A 19,704-nucleotide genomic window follows, 5' to 3' on the forward strand; every position below is an offset into this window, starting at 1 on the left:
GCAAAGATCCTGTGTGCCACGACTAAGACCTGGTACAGCCAAATTAGTTAATTAATTTAAAAATAAAAATATTTTTAAAATGCAATGTTTTTACATTCAAAAGGTAATCATAACCATCTTTGGCATATTAGCAACTAACATAGTAGCTACATGTTCTTTAAAACATAATGAATTCGCTTCTTCAGACAACATTTATATACACATACTTCTGTCAGGCAGTCTTTATATTTGATTATTCTGTAGTAAGCAGGAGAGTTTCATCTTTTTTGTCATCTAGAACAGATTTTATCAATGTTGCCCTTTTTCACTATTTGCTGATTTCTTTTCCTGGTCATTCCCGGTGTGGTTTCTACTATAAATATTTCTGAGTGTTCAAAAGAATGGTTTTCTCAGTTTCAAGAGGGGTGGGTCTAGTAGAACATTGAAAGCAGACATTTGCAGCAGAAGAAAAGGTAATATGCAGAGAAAGAAAGGGAGAGAGAGGGAGAGGGAAGGGAGGCCGGGAAGAAACTGTGTACCCATGTGTGCGTGCGCACCTGTGTGTGCACTGTGTATGTGCTCACGTGTGTGTGCATGTGCACCTGTGTGTCCACGTGTGTGTGTAGCTGTGTGTGTGCACTGTGTATGTGCCCACATGTGTGTGCATGTGCACCTGTGTGTCCACGTGTGTGTGTAGCTGTGTGTGTGCGCTGTGTATGTGCCCACATGTGTGTGCATGTGCACCTGTGTGTCCACATGTGTGTGTAGCTGTGTGTGCGCACTGTGTATGTGCTCACGTGTGTGTGCATGTGTACCTGTGTGCACATGCACTGTGTATGTGCCCACATGTGTGTGTACCTGTGTGTGTCCACGTGTGTGCGCATTGTGTATGTGCCTATGTGTGCGCGTGTGTGTACCTGTGTGCGTATGTGCACTATGTGCCCACGTGTGTGTGCACCTGTGTGTGTCCACGTGTGTGTGCGTGTGTACCTGTGTGTGTGCACTGTGTATGTGCCCACGTGTGTGTGTGCATATGAACCTGTGTGCGTGTGAGCACTGTGTATGCACCCGTGTGTGCGTGTGCACCTGTGTGCGTGTGTGCATTTGTGTGTGGGTGTGCCGAGGGCACAATGTCAAAGACCAGCAGAAATAGATGCCAAGAGCGACCAACATGAGGGAGAGGCTCACCCACTGATGGAAACAAAACAGGCTAGGCACACACACAAACACAGCAACACAACTCCTTCAACTAACACGGGGATGTCTGGCTTTTACCATGACTGTGACAAAAGACACTTTTAGAGCATGTGGCTTTTTTATGACTATCATCGTAAATGCCAATTTTATTTCTTGACATTTACCTGAATGCAGATATTTGGTCCATAAATCTAGTTTCCTTTCTTAGGTCCCTGAACTGGAAAAAAAAAAAAAACTAGAAACTTACAGATACACACAAGGCCATCGGTATGAACAAGAGTTGTCTGACATTTGGATGGCTTCCATTTATCCTTCTCCACTTCACCAAAACATATCATGAATCATTTCACAGAACTTGCTGCCATGCGGGAGAAATATTTAAAAGGAGGATCAAGCGTTAAAATAGTCAAGTGAGTGCTGAATTAGCAGGGATCATCTCCTCCGCTGTATTATTAAAATTGGGTGTATGTAAATGTATGTGTCATCTCACTATATATGTGTATGTGCAAGTATATATATGCACACACACAAATCTGTGCAGTGCTTTGGCAGCCAAGTATTCCACTGAATCAGAAATAACTTGCTTTTAGAGGCTGTCCCTGATTTAGAAGCTCTCAACTAAAGATTGAACCTGCATGTCCACAAGTCGCTTCCCATCAGAATGAGTCTGAAGTTCAGGGAAGAGCGGATTTGACATGCAAGTGGGTTGAAAGCCAGGAAGAGTTCACCAAGAAGTCTTCAGCAAAGAGGGTCAGGGACCCACCTGGAGTGGGGCTCCAATGTTTAGAGACTGGGGAGCTGAGGGAGAACCAGAGATGAGAGCTGAGATAGAATCAGAGAGGCAGGGGAGGTCAGGAAGGTGAGTGAGCCTGCCAGTTCTTCCTTCCTGCAAGGAACTTGGAGGCCCTGACCCCGAGAGAGATGGTGGGCTCTGTGTCTGCCTCTGCCTCCAAGGACACAGGCCCTCAGAGGGCTGAGGGGGTCTGAATTCTCTCAGCTTTCACGGGGTACCAGGAAGAGCAGAGCTGACTCCATGGTCACCCCGGGCTTATGCGATCATTTCCCTACAAGTGTGGCTGTCCTGGCCTGGAGAACATCCTGCCCCATGAGCAGCATGCCGCACGCCCCCGACCTCAGGTGGGGACCACGTGAGCACCTTCGTGGATCAGACGCTCCAGTCCTCACCTTCCTCCAAGGGCCCATGCATCCAGCAGCAGCGGTTCCACCTGCTGCCCTGTGACCCCAGGCCTCCTGTCCTCAGACTCACTGGCTGATTCCTTACAGAAGCATCTCGGAAACAGGCAGTAGGCACTTATATTCTGGCTGTGATTTCTTTTCCTGACTGAAAATGACCCAAGGAAACTAAGGGCGAAAGTAACAGAGATAAGAGCACCTTGTTTTTATGTTGGATGAAATAGACTGTAGAGGAAAACATGTACTGACGGCAGGAAACAAATGAGAAATGATAATTACAACGAAAGTGGCCTGGTTTGTAGTCAAGGGGCTTGTGGAAGCTTTGCCAACTAAACAGCCTTGATTTTATTTATTTTCGTTACTTTTTGGGCACTTTTTAATATTTTATTACTATGGGGTCTTAACTCTTTTAAATAGTCTTGACTTTGAAGGGACAGAAGTCGGGAAAGAATTGAAGAATTTGAAAGCAGAGAGGTTATAGGCACTATATAAAAGAGAATCAACATATTAAATAAAAATTCCTTCATATGAGTCACTAATTACATCAAGGTAAAGGTGCTTGCTCAGTCGTGTCTGACTCTTTGCAACCTCATGGACTGTAGCCTACCAGGCTTCTCTGTCCATGGGATTTCCCAGGCTAGAATACTTGAGTGAGTTGCCAATAATCCCTTTGCCAGGTCTCCAGGTCTTCCTGATCCAGGGATTGAACTTGGGTCTCCTGTGTCTTCTGCAATGGTAGGTGGATGCTTTACCACTGTACCACCTACCACTAACTGCATGGCTTATTCTCTAAATGAACATTGGTAGACAATAAAAAAAAAAAAAAACCTCAAGTAACATCATGTACTAAAGATACAATAGTAAATAGATTTCTTGTTTTCAAAAAGTTAACAGTATATTAAAAAGAATTATGTACGATTCATTAAAGTTTTGTTCAATAGTTTGCTCTTTTTTGATGTCTCACCAACCAAATTCTAAACTTGAAGGCAGGGGATCTGCTTTCTTCTGGATGGGTGGACAGATGGATGAATGAATAATAAAATAGCTATAATTCAAAGTAATAAGTGCTTTAAAACAGACAGGAAAAGAAGTGCTTTGGGGACACAATGGAAGAAAGTATTAGTCAGCCTGGGAGGTCATGGGGACAGCTCACGGCGGAGATGACATTAGTCATTAGCCTTAAAGAGTGACTACAAATCCCACAGGGGAAAAGATAAAGGAGAGAATGCTGCCAGGAACAGATGTAATAGAATTGAGATGGAAAGAGAATGATATAACATAAAATAAAATAAAATAAAATAAGAAGGAGTTTTAGGCTTGGGATTTCCTACAGAAAACAGTCTGGTGATGAGACTGGAAGAAGAACATTTGGAAGTGGATGTGATATGAAAAAAGCACTTTCTGTTTCAAGGAGGATGAAATAAACAAGGAGAATGATCACACAAGGAAAAAAACGAAGTGAAAAGGCAGCAGAGAGCTTCAAAGGCGAAGACAAGTCAGAAGGCAGGTCTGCATAAAGCCGGAGGCCAGATTAGCTCTGTTTGGAGGTGGGGGATGATTCGTGGGACCCAGAGGCCGAGACTGAAAATGCTGCATGGAGCAGCCTTAGTCAAGAAGGCAGAGGGATGTGACATTTGAACACGGCTCCGAGGTCCCACAGAGGGCCTGACCCACCACGAGGTCCCCTGGATCCAGGGTGGCGGTTCACCCAGTTTCTCCCCAACACACTCCCCTGACAAAGTCCCAGTCTGCGTTAAGAGCTCCAGGAAGTCACTCACGGAGAGGAAACACTGCAACTAAAGCACACACATGCTTTAGGGGTAGGTAGTTGACATGTCAGCATGTGGGACACGCTTATCTGGGTTCACACTTCCAGCCGGAAAAACACAACAAAGTGTCAGAACTCTTATGTTTGCAAACACATACTGTAATTGAGAGGAGACTTCCAGTGGGTAGCTTACTTGAGAGATAAGAAGATGAAGGAGAAATAAGAGATGGAATGAAATACTTCTACATTGGGTTAGAGACGCTCCATGGAACAACTGGGTGAGAAGACAGCGGCTGCACCTGAACTGTGACGTGCCTGGGCAGGTTGAAAGGAGCCTCAGTGCATTGGTTCCCTACACATCAAGGTGACAAGGCAGGCACGTGATCCATGGAAGCTGACAGAGACTCTGGATTTTGTCTGAGACATAACCAAATCCTCTGAGAACACTTGGAGATGCCTGTGAAAAGTGAAAGTTTTAGTCATTCAATCATGTCTGACTCCTTGCAACCCGATAGACTGTGGCCCGCAGGCTCCTCTGTCCATGGGATTTCCCAGGCAAGCATACTGGAGTGGTTGCCATGCCCTCAGAGACCTCACAAGAATGCAGGTTCACTCAGTCTGGAGTTAGCCTGGGAGCCTGCACTTCTAATAAGCACCCAGGCATGCTCTGAGCAGGTAGGCTCTGGGTGACACCTGGTCCCTGAGTCGGAGGGGCCCTCTCCCTCTACAATGTCACCCACGGGGATGTTATCATATAATCCCCTGGTTTTTTATACCAATGTGCTAATTGGGGCAACACTGGTGCAGAGTAAGTGCTTAACAAACACCACGGAAGGAAACATTCTTTCCTCAATCAAGAGCAGCAAATTGTGCTGTGTAAAAAGGTTTGTGTTTCCAGGTGGTGCTAGTGGTAAAGAACTGCAGGCCAATGCAGGAGAGGCAAGAGAGGCGGGTTCACTCCCTGGGTTGAGATCTCCTGGAGAAGGAAACGGCAAACCTACTCCAGTATTCTTGCCTGGAGAATCCCATGCACAGAGGAGCCTGGCGGGCTACAGTCCATGGGGTCATAGAGTCGGACACAACTGAAGCAAGCAAGCACTAAAGAAAGAAGAGCTAAGTGGATAAACAGTGATCTCTGCGGTTGAGTTCTGCAAACCTAAAGTCTCGGCGGGTGCATCTTCATGTGCGGCCCACAAGGGTGGCCTGCATCACGGTTTTAGAAAAGGTCTGGTTTCTGGAGATGTTCACACCGTATGTCCTAGAACTGTTGGCTGACCTGTACCACCCATATCCTTGTGATAACATTGGAACATGGAAAGAAAAGGTAGAGAAAAGAAAGCACATTTGCTTGTTCTTATTTTTTCTGAGAAACTTTACTTGGAATAGTTATGTATAAGCCCCATGCTATTTTTCCCAAAATGCAGGCTTTATGCTGGAAAGTAGAACATACACAGCTAAGCTGGGGAGCACCCGCCCCATGCAATCGTCGCGTTAGAGATGCAAACTGGAAAGACTGCTCTTCAGTCTCTCAGCTCCGTGTGCTGTGTTGGCCGCGTTTTAAATGCCCGTCCTTGACCTCAGGCCAATGGCAAAAACAACACACACCTCATGATCTGTAAAATCCGTCTTGCAAGGACAAGGCCCATACCAGTTCATCGCCTGGGAGACAGCGTTTTGAAAGGAAAACAACTAGAATGAACAGAGATTTGTACGAACTCCAGGTATATTAACACAGACCTAAAATCACATAACTCATTCATGGAATACAAAAATCCAGAAGGAAGGACGGTGATCTCTAATCAGCAGTATAGTCCACCTTGATTTATTCGTCTATTGATGAGATGCAAGTAAATATTGCCCTGAATGTGGATGCTAAGATGGGATCTCAACATGCCAGTGCAGGTTCATCAGTGGTAACAAAGATACCACCCGGTGGGCGTGCTGATGGTGGGGGAGGTTGCAGGGGGTCTGTGTGGAGTTCTGCACCTTCTGCTCAGTTTTGCTGTGACTATAAAACTGCTCTAAAAAGTAAAGACTATTGGGTGAACAAAGGAATGGTAGGGTCTGCAGTATCGGGGCAATACAGTGACTACACTGTGTCTGGTGAGACATGGAGTACACTCTGCACCACAGACAGGCCCACAGTTCTGACTCTGGTCCAGTCTCTTTCAGTCAAAGACCTTGCGGGAATAAAGCACTAACTTCCCCCAACCCAGCTTGTCAGTTAAACCTAGACAATGTCACTTGAAATCAACACTGAATATTCATTGGAAGGAATGGTGCTGAAGGTGAAGCTCCAATACTTTGGCCACCTGATGCTAAGAGCCAATTCATTAGAAAAGACCCTGATGCTGGGAAAGACTGAAGACAAAAGGAGAAGGAGGTGGCAGAGGATGAGATGACTGGATAGCATCACTCAATGGACATATATTTGAGCAAACTCCAGGAGATTGTGAAGGACAGAGATGCCTGACTTGCTGTAGTCCATGGGGTCACAAAGAGTCAGACAAGATTTAGTGACCTAACCAAGTAAAAAGAGACAACTAAATTAAAATTTTATTACAAAACTTCAGCTAACTGGGAGGCAGCAATAAGACCATGAAAGGACAATGGGATTTACCTCTAATATAATTAAGAGCCTTGAATTCACTTGTGCCTCTAAGGAGTCACATAGAAAAGCCATTTCAAAGGCTGGAATATATTTTCCTAATGAGAGGAGAGGGGCTGGACTGGTGTAAAACACTTTACTGACGCAGAACACAATTACCAATATTAGCAGATGCAATTGCAGGAGGATCAGATTAAGGATAACAGTAATAAAAGAAAAGAGCACAGAAAATCCAACGGTCATGATTTAGACGGACGCGTGAGAGCTCCCTTAGCACCACATGTAACCTGAATTGTGCTGGAGGAAAAACTGGAAATGCTAATAAGACACATGATTAAAGGTGGGTCTGGGGTTATAAATTGCTTTTTTAATGGTGAGGATAGTAGCTGACATAGAGAATCATAAGAAGATGAGAATGTCAGTATCAATTTTTATTAGTGTCAGGAACAATATGCAATATATTTAAATCAGCTTCATTTGTATTAGTGTTTTTGTAAGTAGTAGCTGTAGAAGCAATAACATGTCCAATACATTCTAAAAGAAAGAACTAAATAAAGTTGCCAAGGTTCTCTGCAAAAGAGCCACAAGTTTTACACTGGGGAAAATCAGCCACATTTCCTTAGATATTCAGAATTCAGGAGCAACAGACTCTGGGTTCTAGACCAGAACAAAGCTGCAGAATCAGTCAGAGGAAAAACCGTAGCAAATGGATAAAGTTGGACAAAATTAAAAAGAGAACAAAACTATAATTTTCCATACAAATCGGACTTTTTTTCAAGGTTTATATAGATCGGCAATTAGGGTTCATACCTGGATAAACTTGAGCCATTTAAGAAACAGCTTGAGACCTATTTAGCCTGAGCATGATCAGGCTGTTGAAAATAAGTAATTATCAAATTAACAATAATCAGTAATTTTTATAAACTCATTCTCAGTAAAGAAAAAAATAGGTGAATTCATTTTGCTTATTAATTTTCCAGCAATTATCACAAGCTTTCTGAAATGATTAATTAATTTAATGACAAGTTAGGAAAAATTGAATATCTGACAAATATTTATTCAGAAAATTAGGAGACTAGGAAATGTTATTTTTAATTGAAGTGTATTCTTCTTTGAATTTCAGAAAACTAGGCTTTGAAATGCAAGTTCGATTCCTGGGTCGGGAAGATCCCCTGGAGAAGGGAATGACAACCAACTTCAGTATTCTTGCCTGGAGAATCCCATGGACAGAGGAGCCTGGCAAGCTACAGTCCATGGGATTACAAACAGCTGGACACACCTGAGCAACTGAACACCAACAGGCTTTTAAAAATAAACCGTAAGGCTTAAACTACAAAATTGTAACAATCCAGATTCTGAGGACATGGATGGCAGACTTTCTTTTTGATTCATATTCTGGATAATCAGCATTAACTGGGTAGGAGAGAGCACGCAGCTAGGGTGAGGAGCTGGCCTGAGTTAGAAGTCTGAATTCCTTACTAGTTGTTTAATCTTAGGCTATTTATGTAAACTATTTATTTTCACTTTCTTCATCTGAAAATTGGAAAAACAATAGTTTTCTACCTTGTAAGGTTCTTGGAGAATTGATGAAACAAACTGTTCCAGGACACTCAGGATTCTCTGGTTTTCAATAAATATTAGTTTGACTGTAATTATTGATGTTAATAAATATTAACATACTTAAATATTACTAGTAATCTCTATTTTGCCATTAGTTAAGTTCAATTCAGTCACTCAGTTGTGTCCGACTCTTTACGACCACATGGACTGTAGCACACCAGGCTTCCCTGTCTATCACCAACTCCCAGAGCTTGCTCAAACTCATATCCATCAAGTCAGCCATCCAACCATCTCATCCTGTTGTCCCCTTCTCCTGCCTTCAATGTTTCCCAGCATCAGGGTCTTTTCCAATGAGGTTATTTAAACAATGCTGCTTCTCTCAGAAAGCCATTTCTCTCTGCTAAAGTCCTCTCTTTTCTCTATGAATTTTAGGTCAAACACAAAATATATTCATTTCTTCAAAATTTTCCTTTTTCACATTATTCTTCAAGACTCATTACTCAAAAGGCCTTCCCTACCTCTGAGTAGTTCAACTCTCTACAAAGAACCCTACTGGAAAACATACTTAGTTCTTCAGCTGTGAGACCCCAAGGATCCCCCCTGGGAGATCACGTATCACAGACCCCTGAATCCTTGAGCACTGTCAACTTCTCTCCTCTACTCCTCAGAGACATCATCTCCGAACAAATAGGAATTGTCAACAAGAAAAGATGCAAAAGCAAGAATTTAAGGGAGCCAGATACTTCAGCCATTTAATCCTGTCCCTATGTGTGGGTGTATTATGGGCTATACTCTTATAAAAGCAGTTTAAAATATAAAATTCTCAATGACAACATCCATGTAGAAAGGGCCATGGCTTTCCTACAAACACATTTCCACAGAGAAAAGCTCCAGCATGAAGGCTTGTACCCAATTCTGACAGATCCCGTCCCATTCAATTGATGAATGGACTGAAGGTACTCCTTTAGGAAGCCGCAGGGCACAGCTGCCTCGAAAAATGACTATGTAAACTGTCAATGCACATACTGTAAATTTCCAGGTGTACCAGACACTGTTACACATTCACACACCAGTGCATGTCCAGACACTGTTGCACATACTCCAATTTCCGCACATTTCCCCTGAGGAACACGCATACTATCGCTGCTTCCAGAAAGATGGATTAGACCCTGAGTTTCGGACTTTCTGGGTTTGCACACCTAGAGAAGAGGTAAGGGGTTCCTCTTGCTTGACAAATTTTGTTAAGAAAAAGCACCAGGACAGAAAACGTATCAGCAGCAACATACGTTTCTTTTTAAAGATGCACTTCAAAACAAAACAAAGCCAGACCTTGCAAAGACTATGAAAGAAAACCTATGTACTGGAGTTTACTCTGCAAAAACTAGTCAACTGGAATTTCCAGAGCATTGCCTGAGGCCCATATCACAGTCTCTAAGTCTGAAGTGCTTAGATCCACCCCGAATTTCATGTCACATTACCTTCAAATACCTACAGTCAAAAATTCACATGATTATCTCATAATTAAAAAATTTTTTTTAATTGAAGTATGTTGATTTGCAAGGTTGTGTTAGTTTTTTGTACGCAGCATGGTGATTCAGCTACATATATATTATATATAATTTCTTTTTCATATTCTTTTCCATTAGAAGTTATTACAAAATATTGAGTATAGCTCCCTGTGCTATACAGTAGGATCCTGTTTATTGATTTTATATATAGTAATGTGTCTATGTTAATCCCAAACTCCTAATTTATCCCCCTCTTCCTTTTTGTAAGGATAACTTCGTTTTCTACGTCTGTGAGTCTACTTCTGTTTTGTAAATAAGTTCATTTGTATTAGCCAAGACATGGAAGCCACCTAAGTGTTCATCGGCAGATGAATGGGTAAAGAAGATTTGGTACATATCTACAGTGGAATATTCCTCACACACCAGTGCGAGGAGTGAAGGAACATCACTTGTAGCAATGCTGGTGGGTTATCAAACTAAGTAAAACAAACCTGACAAAGAAAGACATATCATGTGATATCACTTACACGTGGAATCTATAAAACAATTATCTGATTATTAAGGAGAAACATGGGGCATTCTGGACTGGGCTTGTTCCTCAGTCAGGTTCTCAGATGACCTCAGTTCTCTGTTTCCATCAGCACGAAAACAAACCACATGCGGGGTATGCACACAGAGGCAGCACACCCTATGAGGAGAAAGTGGGAAACCACTCACGTTGCAGAAGAATGGTGTCTTGTTATCAGAATATTAGCTTGGATTGCTTTAGATAGACAGTCAGTAGTTTCTCCCCTTCTTTATCTCTTTGGTGCAGAGACAGAGGCACATGAAATAGGCCCACTGGCTTAGTGCTCACCGTAAAATGAGGATCTGAGGCTTGAAAAGTACAAAACATTCGAATAATTAAAGCCAATCAATCTTAGAAAAAGTAAAGCAGGGCAACTCTTACCTGAGCTCCTGGATTAGAGAATCCATTGGTGCTACTGACAAAAAGGAAGACAGAAAAGGAAAATCAGTGCATAATTTTGTAAACCGCGTGAGAGAAGCCTTTCACCTCCTCGGGATAATGACCAGTGCGTGGTTAGTGCATTACATGCGTGCTAAGTCACTTTAGTATAGTCTGACCCTTTTCAACCTCATGGACTATAGCCCACCAGGTTCCTCTGTCCATGGGATTCTCTAGACAGGAGTATTGGAATGGGTTACCAGGCCCTCCTCCGACCCTGGGATCAAGTCTCCTACATCTCCTGCATTGGTAGGTGTGTTCTAGAGCCACTTGGGAAGCCCTGGTTAGTACACACCCAACAAGTTTCCCTTTGGGCTGATTCCTCTTTCCAGTTCTGGTTCTTTGGACACAAGAAGACAGGTGACCAGGGCCCAGAACAGATGGTTCTGGATCAGGCCTCCAGTGACCCTGGGACTTTGCAGTCATGGATCAACTTCCAAATACCTATCTCTAGAATCTCACCGAAAAAGCACAGGAGCACAGAGGACAAACTGCTTTTTATTTTAAGGTTTTTTTTTAATGTGGACCATTTTTTAAAGTCCATTGAATTTGTTACACTATTGCTTCTGATGTTTTGGTTTTTTGGCTGCAAGGTATGTGAGATCTTAGCTTCCCGACCAGGTATCGAACCCACACCTCTGCATTAGAAGGTGAAGTCTTAACCATTGGATCGTGAGGGAAGTCCCTGAACTACTTTTTAAATCAATTTTATTGTCTCTAGGAAAATTTTCAAAAGAATCTTATTTGCATTTTATTTATATTAAACAAGCATTTAAATAAAATGGATAATATTTTATTAATAAATGTCTTAAGATTCTGTTCCATAAATTTTATTCCTGAAGAAAGAGGAGATGTTTGAGTAATGTTAATTTCAACCTCCAATTAAAAATAAGACACTTATAGAAAGAAGAGCTTTGATTTTTCCAAAGACTTATGGACATGGGGAGTGGGGAGGAGAGTAAGATGTATGGAGAGAGTAACATGGAAACTTACATTACTAAATGTAAAATAGATAGCCAATGGGAATGCTGTATGTCTCAGGGAACTCAAACAGGGGCTCTGTATCAACCTAGAGGAGTGGGATAGGGAGGAAGACGGGAGGGAGGTGAAAGAGGAGGGGACATATGTCCACCCATGGCTGACTCATGTTGATGTTTGACAGAAAATAACAAAATTATGTAAAGCAATTATCTTTCAATTAAAAATAAATAAATTTGTAAAAGAAAGCAGTTAGAGGAAAAAAGAAATGATGGGACTAAAGAAGTTCATGTTTATAAATACCTGCCTACCACAGAATAAGCAGCATATTGAGAGAGGCAACAGGTGGTTTTCAAGATGACTCACGCTACATGAGAAACAGTTGTTTCATTTCTCCAACAACATTTTGGCTCTGTTTAAGAGTGCTTATGTATGTGCCAAAAGGATTCAAAGTCTAAAAAGAATGGCAAATTAAAATGCTTTTCAAGTACGAGAGAGCTGTGTGTTTTTAGAAGTCAGAATAAGAGATTCGAATAATCCAAATACATTTCCTAGAATACTGATATTTATGGCAGACGTGAGCCTATCCTAAATAGTGCTAGGATATTATCACTAAACTCTTATTCCATGGAGAACTTTGCTGCCTAAAACTTTGATGTTTCCAAAATTGCATTCCAAATATTAGGGACTGTAGCCCACCAGGCTCCTCTGTCCATGGGATTTCCCAGGCAAGAATACTGGAGTGGGTTGCCATTTCCCTCTACAGGAGATCTTCCCGACCCAGGGATCACACCTGTATGTCCCGCCTTGCAGGCAGATTCTTTAACACTGAGCCACCAGAGAAGTTGCTCCAAATAATAGGATATATGATGTAATTACTTTTAAAGTAACTTTAACTAACCCTGGGAAAGAATATGGCACAACTTCAGTTTGGGTAGAGAAAATTTCCATATCTTGGACCAGATGCAAATGCATGATTCTGCATTTTGGTTATCATGCCTAATGATAATCAGGGTTCTATTTTAACTGAAAAAAAAATCATTCTGCAATTTTAAAAAAATGGGTGATTCCATACTTCACTGAAATGGGGATTATGTACCTTGACTATACAACACAAACACAGCTAACAAAAGCATCAAATTTGATTAGATGTTTTCAACTGTAAATCTCAAAATGCTTCCAAATGACTGTGTGATCACTCCCCAGCCCAAACCTTCCTCCACCAGGAGGCCAACCTGAGGTGGGTCAGGCCAGGAATAGCTATCTGGCTCCCTCCAGAGGCCAGGCTGAACCTTCCATTTAGAATGGAGGGTCACACAAATATAGCTAATTATAATAAAAGTTATTTTCCTTAAGGGGTATTATTGCCAGTCAATCCTGTTTTCCAGATGTTTCGATCATCAAGGGCCTGTTTATATTTCAATATTACATTACCATCTGTTGGTTACAAAAAGAGAGGGTAACCGGCAAGTTAAACCTTTCAGACATGACTTTGCAGAGCTGCCGGAAATCCCCGGCGGGGACAGTCTAAAACCAAACATCATCATTTTACTCGCGTGAAGTTTAAATTGGGAGCCACTAAACCAGATGATATAAAAATCAAAACCCACTTTGGCAATAAATGAATGGTTTGGACTTTTCCCTTGGATGTTAAAGGTCATGTCGAGCATTTGAGGTCTCCACAAAGCCTTCTTCCCTTGCTGACCCTTATACTGTTTTGCAGGATGTTTAAATCTACTCATGGTTGCATTTTGTAAACATTAGCATCCTACATTATTTAGCCTTATCTGGGTCCTTCAACTTCTGGTTCATATTCTTTAGCCTCAGAGTGCCATGATGCAGCTTCCTGGCTTGATTTAAAAACGGGAACCCTAAGGAAGTTGTGATCCTCCTGACTGCACTTCAGGGACCAAGCATGGGATGCCCACATTTCACGGTGTGCTGGGCACGGAATCTGCATGCTAACTCACCCTTGGTTCCTTTTGCACGGGTACGAAGCGTTTTATCTTCAGCCTCTGCATCCATCTGTAATGTGAACACAAAATCCTGGGTCATTCCTTTGACATTGACTAAAATACAAACACAGGCCACTAGAAGTTCTTTAGGTCATTATGAAGAGCAGAGGAGCTTTCCCACTCCTGAACAGCATCTGACTCTGCGGAGATAGAACTGTGACTGCTCTTACAGCCCGCAAGTTCTGGAAATACTTCTGTAGATGCTGAAACCAGAGGAAATGGACCAGAAGGCAGATGTTCTTGTCTGCAAGTGTTCACTAGTGACTCAGACAGTTTCGGCATCATGAAGATGGAAAGAAGAATGGTCTGATTAACAGTTGTTGTGAAAGAGACAAAATCTCAAATACCAAACCAAAATGTTCCAGACTAAGTTACTCAACCAGATTCCCTTGTATTTCTAGACCCTTATGGATACAAGCCTTTTTTTTTTTTATTTAAAGAACCGGCCTGCCAATGCAGGAGACACAAGAGATGTGGGTTCTATCCTTAGGTCGGGAAGATCCCCTGGAGGAGGGAATGGCTACCCACTCCAGTATTTCTTGCCTGAAAAATCCTATGGACAGAGGAGACTGGCAGGCTACAGCCCATAGGATCACACAGAGTTGGACACAACTGAACACACATACATGACCAGCTTCAGATACAGGCCTGTTTCTAAGTTGGAAAAAAAAAAATTCCCAGTGTAAAAAACCAATGTAACACAAAATCTCAAAATGCCCCTATTGTAAAATACCACTGGAAATGTTGATGACATTTACTCTGGTAATTCCAGAATAGAGGTGAGTTATAATCATCCACATCTATAAGGAGAGAAAACTTTGAGTGTTGTTTCGGTCAGCATCAAATTCCCTAAAACATCATTACTAATGATCTTAAATATAACCAAGTGAATTATCAAAGGGATGCCAAGACTTTAAAAGTCTGATATTTTTGTCCACATGGAGACAGATTCTGACCTGACTACCTCCAACCATTTCACTAGGATCTTTTAAGCATTTCAGTTTAATTCACATTTGCACTTTACCAGAAGGAATTCTGAAACAGAAAGAAGTTGTTTCGCTGGTTGAAAATCAGAGGCAGGCAGAAGGTGCTCTCCACAGCTACCATCCTTAAATCCTGACACAGGCGGGGATGCGGTGTGCCTGCAATGAGGATGGGAGACGCATCTCTGCTCTCCGAGGCTGAGTTGTGATGGAAAGCGCTGACCTGCCATAGACTTATAATAGGGGAGCAGGTGTGGCAATGATGGACTTTAATTTCCTTTAATAAACCTTTTATGTGCCACACTTTTACTGCCATTCGACGCTCTCCAAGGTCCTGCACATAATAGGTTCATTACTTTTGATTACTATAGTCTATTGAGACAAACAACTCCAGAACACACTATATATTATGTTCAGTTAAACCAATATAGACTATTTATCCATTGTGCATTTTTTCACCTGCAACACTACAGACAAAATTAACGACAGCCCTCGTAAGCTAAAACTATTAAAACCACCAGCACCCTTTTGTCATCATTTTATAATAAACACCACACCAATCACTGAACTGTTTTGCAAATTAGCCAACAAGAAGTGTGCGCTGCTTTTTCGAGCAGCCATGGCTTTAGCCTACATAAAAACGGTCTATTGTTATAACTATTTTAAAACTACATGATAACAGAAGACAACAAGAAAACAGAGGTGCTTTTTTTTTTTTTTCTCCTATAGATGTCCCTTCCTTTAAAACCACGCGGATTTATGACAGATGTGACACTGTCCGGGATTAGAGTGGCTTGGTTTACACAGGCTGGTGAGCCCTGTGTTGTGAAATCCTCCTCTGTGAGTGTCCCTGCTGCATATAAAGTGGATCGACTCGTGCGAACTCCTCTCCCTGCGTGCTAATTGAGTCGGTTGATTTTAACAAGACAGATCAGCAGCGAAAGGGTTAAAATGGTGAAAACCATCCATTTTGCTTCTGCTGCTGGAGGTGGGGGCGGTGCTGGGTGGAGGGGTGGGTGGTGAGAATCCTCTCAATGTGAGTCTTAAGGTTATCCTGCACATAGGTGCTTTTAGCCTCCAACCACTCTGAACATCGCCCACTCGAACACAAGTGAAGGCTGGACTCCACGGATTTCTTCATGAAAACTGCAACTCTGTGTGAAGAGGAGGGCCAGCAGCACACAGGAAAGTTTCAGAAACCTGCTTCAATGCAGCCTTCCCTCTAACAGCTTCAAGACTGATGCTCTTTCGCTATCCAGCTGTCTGAGCACCTGACGGCTCTGCCATCCCCCTGAGCAGCCGCCTCCCTGTCATAGTCCCGGGAAGCGAGGCATAAATAAATATTCATGGACCCTGGCTTGAGGGTGCCTGGAGTGCCAGCGTCAGGACAGCATTTTCTGATGCTATTGTCCTCTGGCTGGACAATAGCGTCATACTGGAGCACACACATCCCATTCAAGGTTTGTAAGAACTGGTAACGCATCCACGAAGCTCAGCATTCAACATCACACGTGGGACAAGTGACGGGCATGGGAGGGATCCAGGCCCCCACATACAATTCACCCATTTCAGCTCTCCCTCCTTTCACACCTGAAGGACAGTTCCTAAGTTCAGGGTTTAGTTACATCTTGCAGCAACTTGGGGATAAAGACATAAGACATCTTGGGCCTTTTGTTTGGGGCAAGAAGTTTTAATATTCATGAGAAAGCTTGATCTCCTGGGAGACCTCAGCTTGAAAAAAAGCCTTTGTTCACAAAAACCTTACACCTGGGAGCAGAAATCTCTAAGCATTCTTCCTATGGATTATGTTCAAGGACTTCAATAAACTGCTGATGGGTAGACCTAATTTTTGTAAAATGGAACCTTGGATTCAGTGAGCACCACATTCCAGGGATGGTTCCTTCATGGGAAGGACGTCCTACCTCATTGCTGGTGCTCAGACATGAGGAGTGTGCATGGGGGAGGGGAACAGCCACCCAGTCAAGTTCTCCTGGTTATAGAAGCAGCCACCACCATAACCAACATGGACTGCATCCTAAAAACTCCACTTCTTATGGAGAACATTATTTTTTTTTCTATTGGAAAAGGAGGCTTGATCAGCCTTACTGCCTATACCCCAAATGCTATGGACAAGCCTGCAATTGACTTCATAAAACTTAATGAAGCATTTCTTTCCTCAAAACAGAGCTTTGATTTTCCAAACAGCTGTCCTTCTTCCCATTTCTTAGGGCCTTTATCTACATCCCATTGTTTATGGATGGGAATAAGACATTTTCTGAGACTCTTACCATTTCCTCCTGGCTATATCAAGCTACTCAATCGAGATAAACCAGTAAAGGCAAATTTTGCTACTCTTATTTTTCCTGAAACTACAGGAAAAGTTCTATTAACCTGTAACTATGGATATGTTACATATAATATTTATGTTGAAAGGAAAAAAAAGGGTTCCTGCTTAGTATCTATTTCATAATGAAGTCATGAAAAAAAAAATTTAAGGAGCTTCTCCCCCAATTCTCTAGGGAGAGGAATTAATACAAGGACAAATGGCAAGAGGGAAAGAAACTTATAAAATCAAGGAGGCGAAGAAGCAAACTTAGAGGAAGGCTATGCCAACCAACAATGGAGATAAGCAGAGAAGCGGTGAAGAAGAAAGATGACTATGAAATGCATTCTCACTATTTACCTGAATTTGGAAAACTCATGTTACATCTTCAAGGGATTTACAAAGCTATGTGCAGGTGTCCCTAGTGACCTGAGCTTGACCACCTTCTCCTCCTGGTACTTAGATACATCAGGTGCTATCAGAAGATCTTCCTTCTGCATCACTCCACGGCACCAAATAGGTGCCTTCTTCGGGGTTCAGTTGTGTCCAATTCTTTGCAACCTCATGGACCTGCCAGGCTCCTCTATCCATGGGATTCTCCAGACAAGAATACTGGAGTGGGTTGTCATGCCCGCCTCCAGAGGAGCTTCCTGACCCAGGAATCGAACCTGGGTCTCCTGCATTGCAGGCAGAGTCTTTATCATCTGAGCCCCCAGGGACCCCCAGAATTGCTGATTTGTGGAAGGGAGAGATTCAAGGAGCAGGACACCAGATTGATAAACTCAGTTTTGCTCCCATCACACATGCAAATGACTTGTTTGTGAGGAGATTTAGTTCCCTTTTATTTTTCACTTAAAACTCTATTTTGATCAATGGTTAAACAAAATTATTTGTCCACAAAAACAACCTCTAAGTAAATATTTAATCACTTCTTAAGATTTGGGTAAAACGAATCTCTTGGTAATCTTTAAGCGTTATTTCTCCTTTCAACAGAATTCTATCCATTGTCATCCTTGATATAGATTTATAAGTAGTCGCGAATTTCTTAATATTAGTAGAAAAGCCATGGTGATCATAACATTTTGAGGACACTCTCAAAATCCTTACACAATTAATTGTAATCTTGTCTGAAGGTGAAAGTGTTAGTTGCATAATCGTGTCCGACTCTTTGTGACCCTGTGGACTATAGCCCCTCAGGCTCCTCTGTCCAAGGAATTCTCCAGGCAAAAATGCTGGAATGGGTTGCCCTGCCCTCCTCCAGGGGATCTTCCCAACCCAAGGATCAAACCAGGTCTTCTGCATGGAATGCAGATTTTTTACCATCTAAGCCACCAGGGAAGCCCTGTCTAGTTACATATAATTTCACGCCAGTAGCTACTTTTAATTTGAGAAGTCTTTCACTGCAGTTGACTTACAATAAATCCCACTTTAAAGAAGATTTCATAGTGTTCCTCTCCTGGGAGTTGTAAACCGACAAAGCAGGCTGTCTGTTGTGTCACATGACTCTTCCATTCCTGAGAAGCTCATGGTGATGGCGAGAAGAAGTTAGTCCCGTGCCTGCTGAGAGGAGGTCCAGGGGTCCTCCCCACCAGGAGTCCCCCATCCTCAGCGGATGCTTCCTTTACAAAAGTCAGGTTTTTCAAAATGACAAAAAGAAACTGAGGAAGTTGGAAAAGGCTAACCTCAGAAAATGGAACAGCTAAATGATGTCTGTACCTTGGGACAAAACTTGGCCAGATCGAAGAACAAAGAACCCTACACTGAGTGCCCTTCCTTTTGATGATTCTGGCATCATTTTGTTTTCAACAGAGCTTTGAATCGACTGAAAATGGCAGCAGAAGATGCTTCCCTGTGGTACAAGGGAAAGATGGGGAAATGAACTGTGATCCTAAAAACACAGTTGCCACATTGAGAAGGAAACCAAGATTGAATGATCAAGCATATTTTTCCTCTGTTCTTATCCTCCTTTTATTTTCCTGGTTCTCTTTTCATACATTTACTTATTTCTCAGGGAGAGTAATTCAGAAAATAAATGTAAGGACTTCCCTGGTGGTCCTGTGGTTAAGACTCCATGCCTCCGATGCTGTGGGCAAAGGTTCAGCCCCTGGTCAGGAAAGTTCCATATGCCATGTGGTGCAGCCAAACACAATAATATTAAAAAAAAAAAAAAAAGAAAGCAAACTTAAAATCATCTAAATGAATAAAATCAGGAAGTTTGACAGCATCTTTGATGCCATATTAGTAATTTTCTGAAACTTTTTTTGAATCCTTTCTTCTAAATGAAATGAAAAATTTTCCAAATCTTTTATTTAGGGCACAGGATCCCTGATTTCAGCTCTCTGTTCCTGTCCAGCTCTATCTGTACTGTCGTATTCTGCAGAAAAAGCTGAAGAACCGAACGACGGCATCCTGCACGTTGGTGACCCATCTCATGTCCCCTCACCCCTGATGGGAAAGCAGGTTCAGTCTTCTCTCAGACCAAGCACAGCTGTCTGGGGAGAGCTCTTGCTGAGGCTGAGGGCATGCACACCCCCACAGAAAAGCTGCCTTTGAAAGGGAATTTCTAGAGTCGAATAGAAGAAACC

At 42.3% G+C, this 19,704-nt stretch overlaps 1 protein-coding gene across 13 annotated transcripts in view; it reads right to left on the minus strand.

Moving 5' to 3' along the window:
* ST18 (ST18 C2H2C-type zinc finger transcription factor) overlaps positions 1-19,704 on the minus strand; it is a 262,346-nt gene that overhangs the window by 69,656 nt on the left and 172,986 nt on the right. For 8 of the 13 annotated variants that reach the window (XR_006060829.2, XM_060393402.1, XM_060393403.1 and 5 more), the window contains 2 exons: positions 13,769-13,823; positions 10,764-10,797 (listed from right to left, as the gene is read on the minus strand). Coding sequence is in view for 12 of the 13 variants with exons in the window: in XM_060393402.1 (XP_060249385.1) it covers positions 10,764-10,797; positions 13,769-13,823 (89 nt within the window). In the remaining variant the exon portion in view is untranslated. Of the gene's footprint in view, positions 1-10,763; positions 10,798-13,768; positions 13,824-18,534; positions 19,224-19,704 lie in introns of all 13 variants that reach the window. The other 5 variants (XM_060393401.1, XM_042254198.2, XM_042254201.2 and 2 more) reach the window with 4 other exon arrangements.

This window comes from Ovis aries, chromosome 9 (assembly GCF_016772045.2).
Source record: "Ovis aries strain OAR_USU_Benz2616 breed Rambouillet chromosome 9, ARS-UI_Ramb_v3.0, whole genome shotgun sequence".
Classification (NCBI taxonomy): Eukaryota; Metazoa; Chordata; class Mammalia; order Artiodactyla; family Bovidae; genus Ovis; species Ovis aries.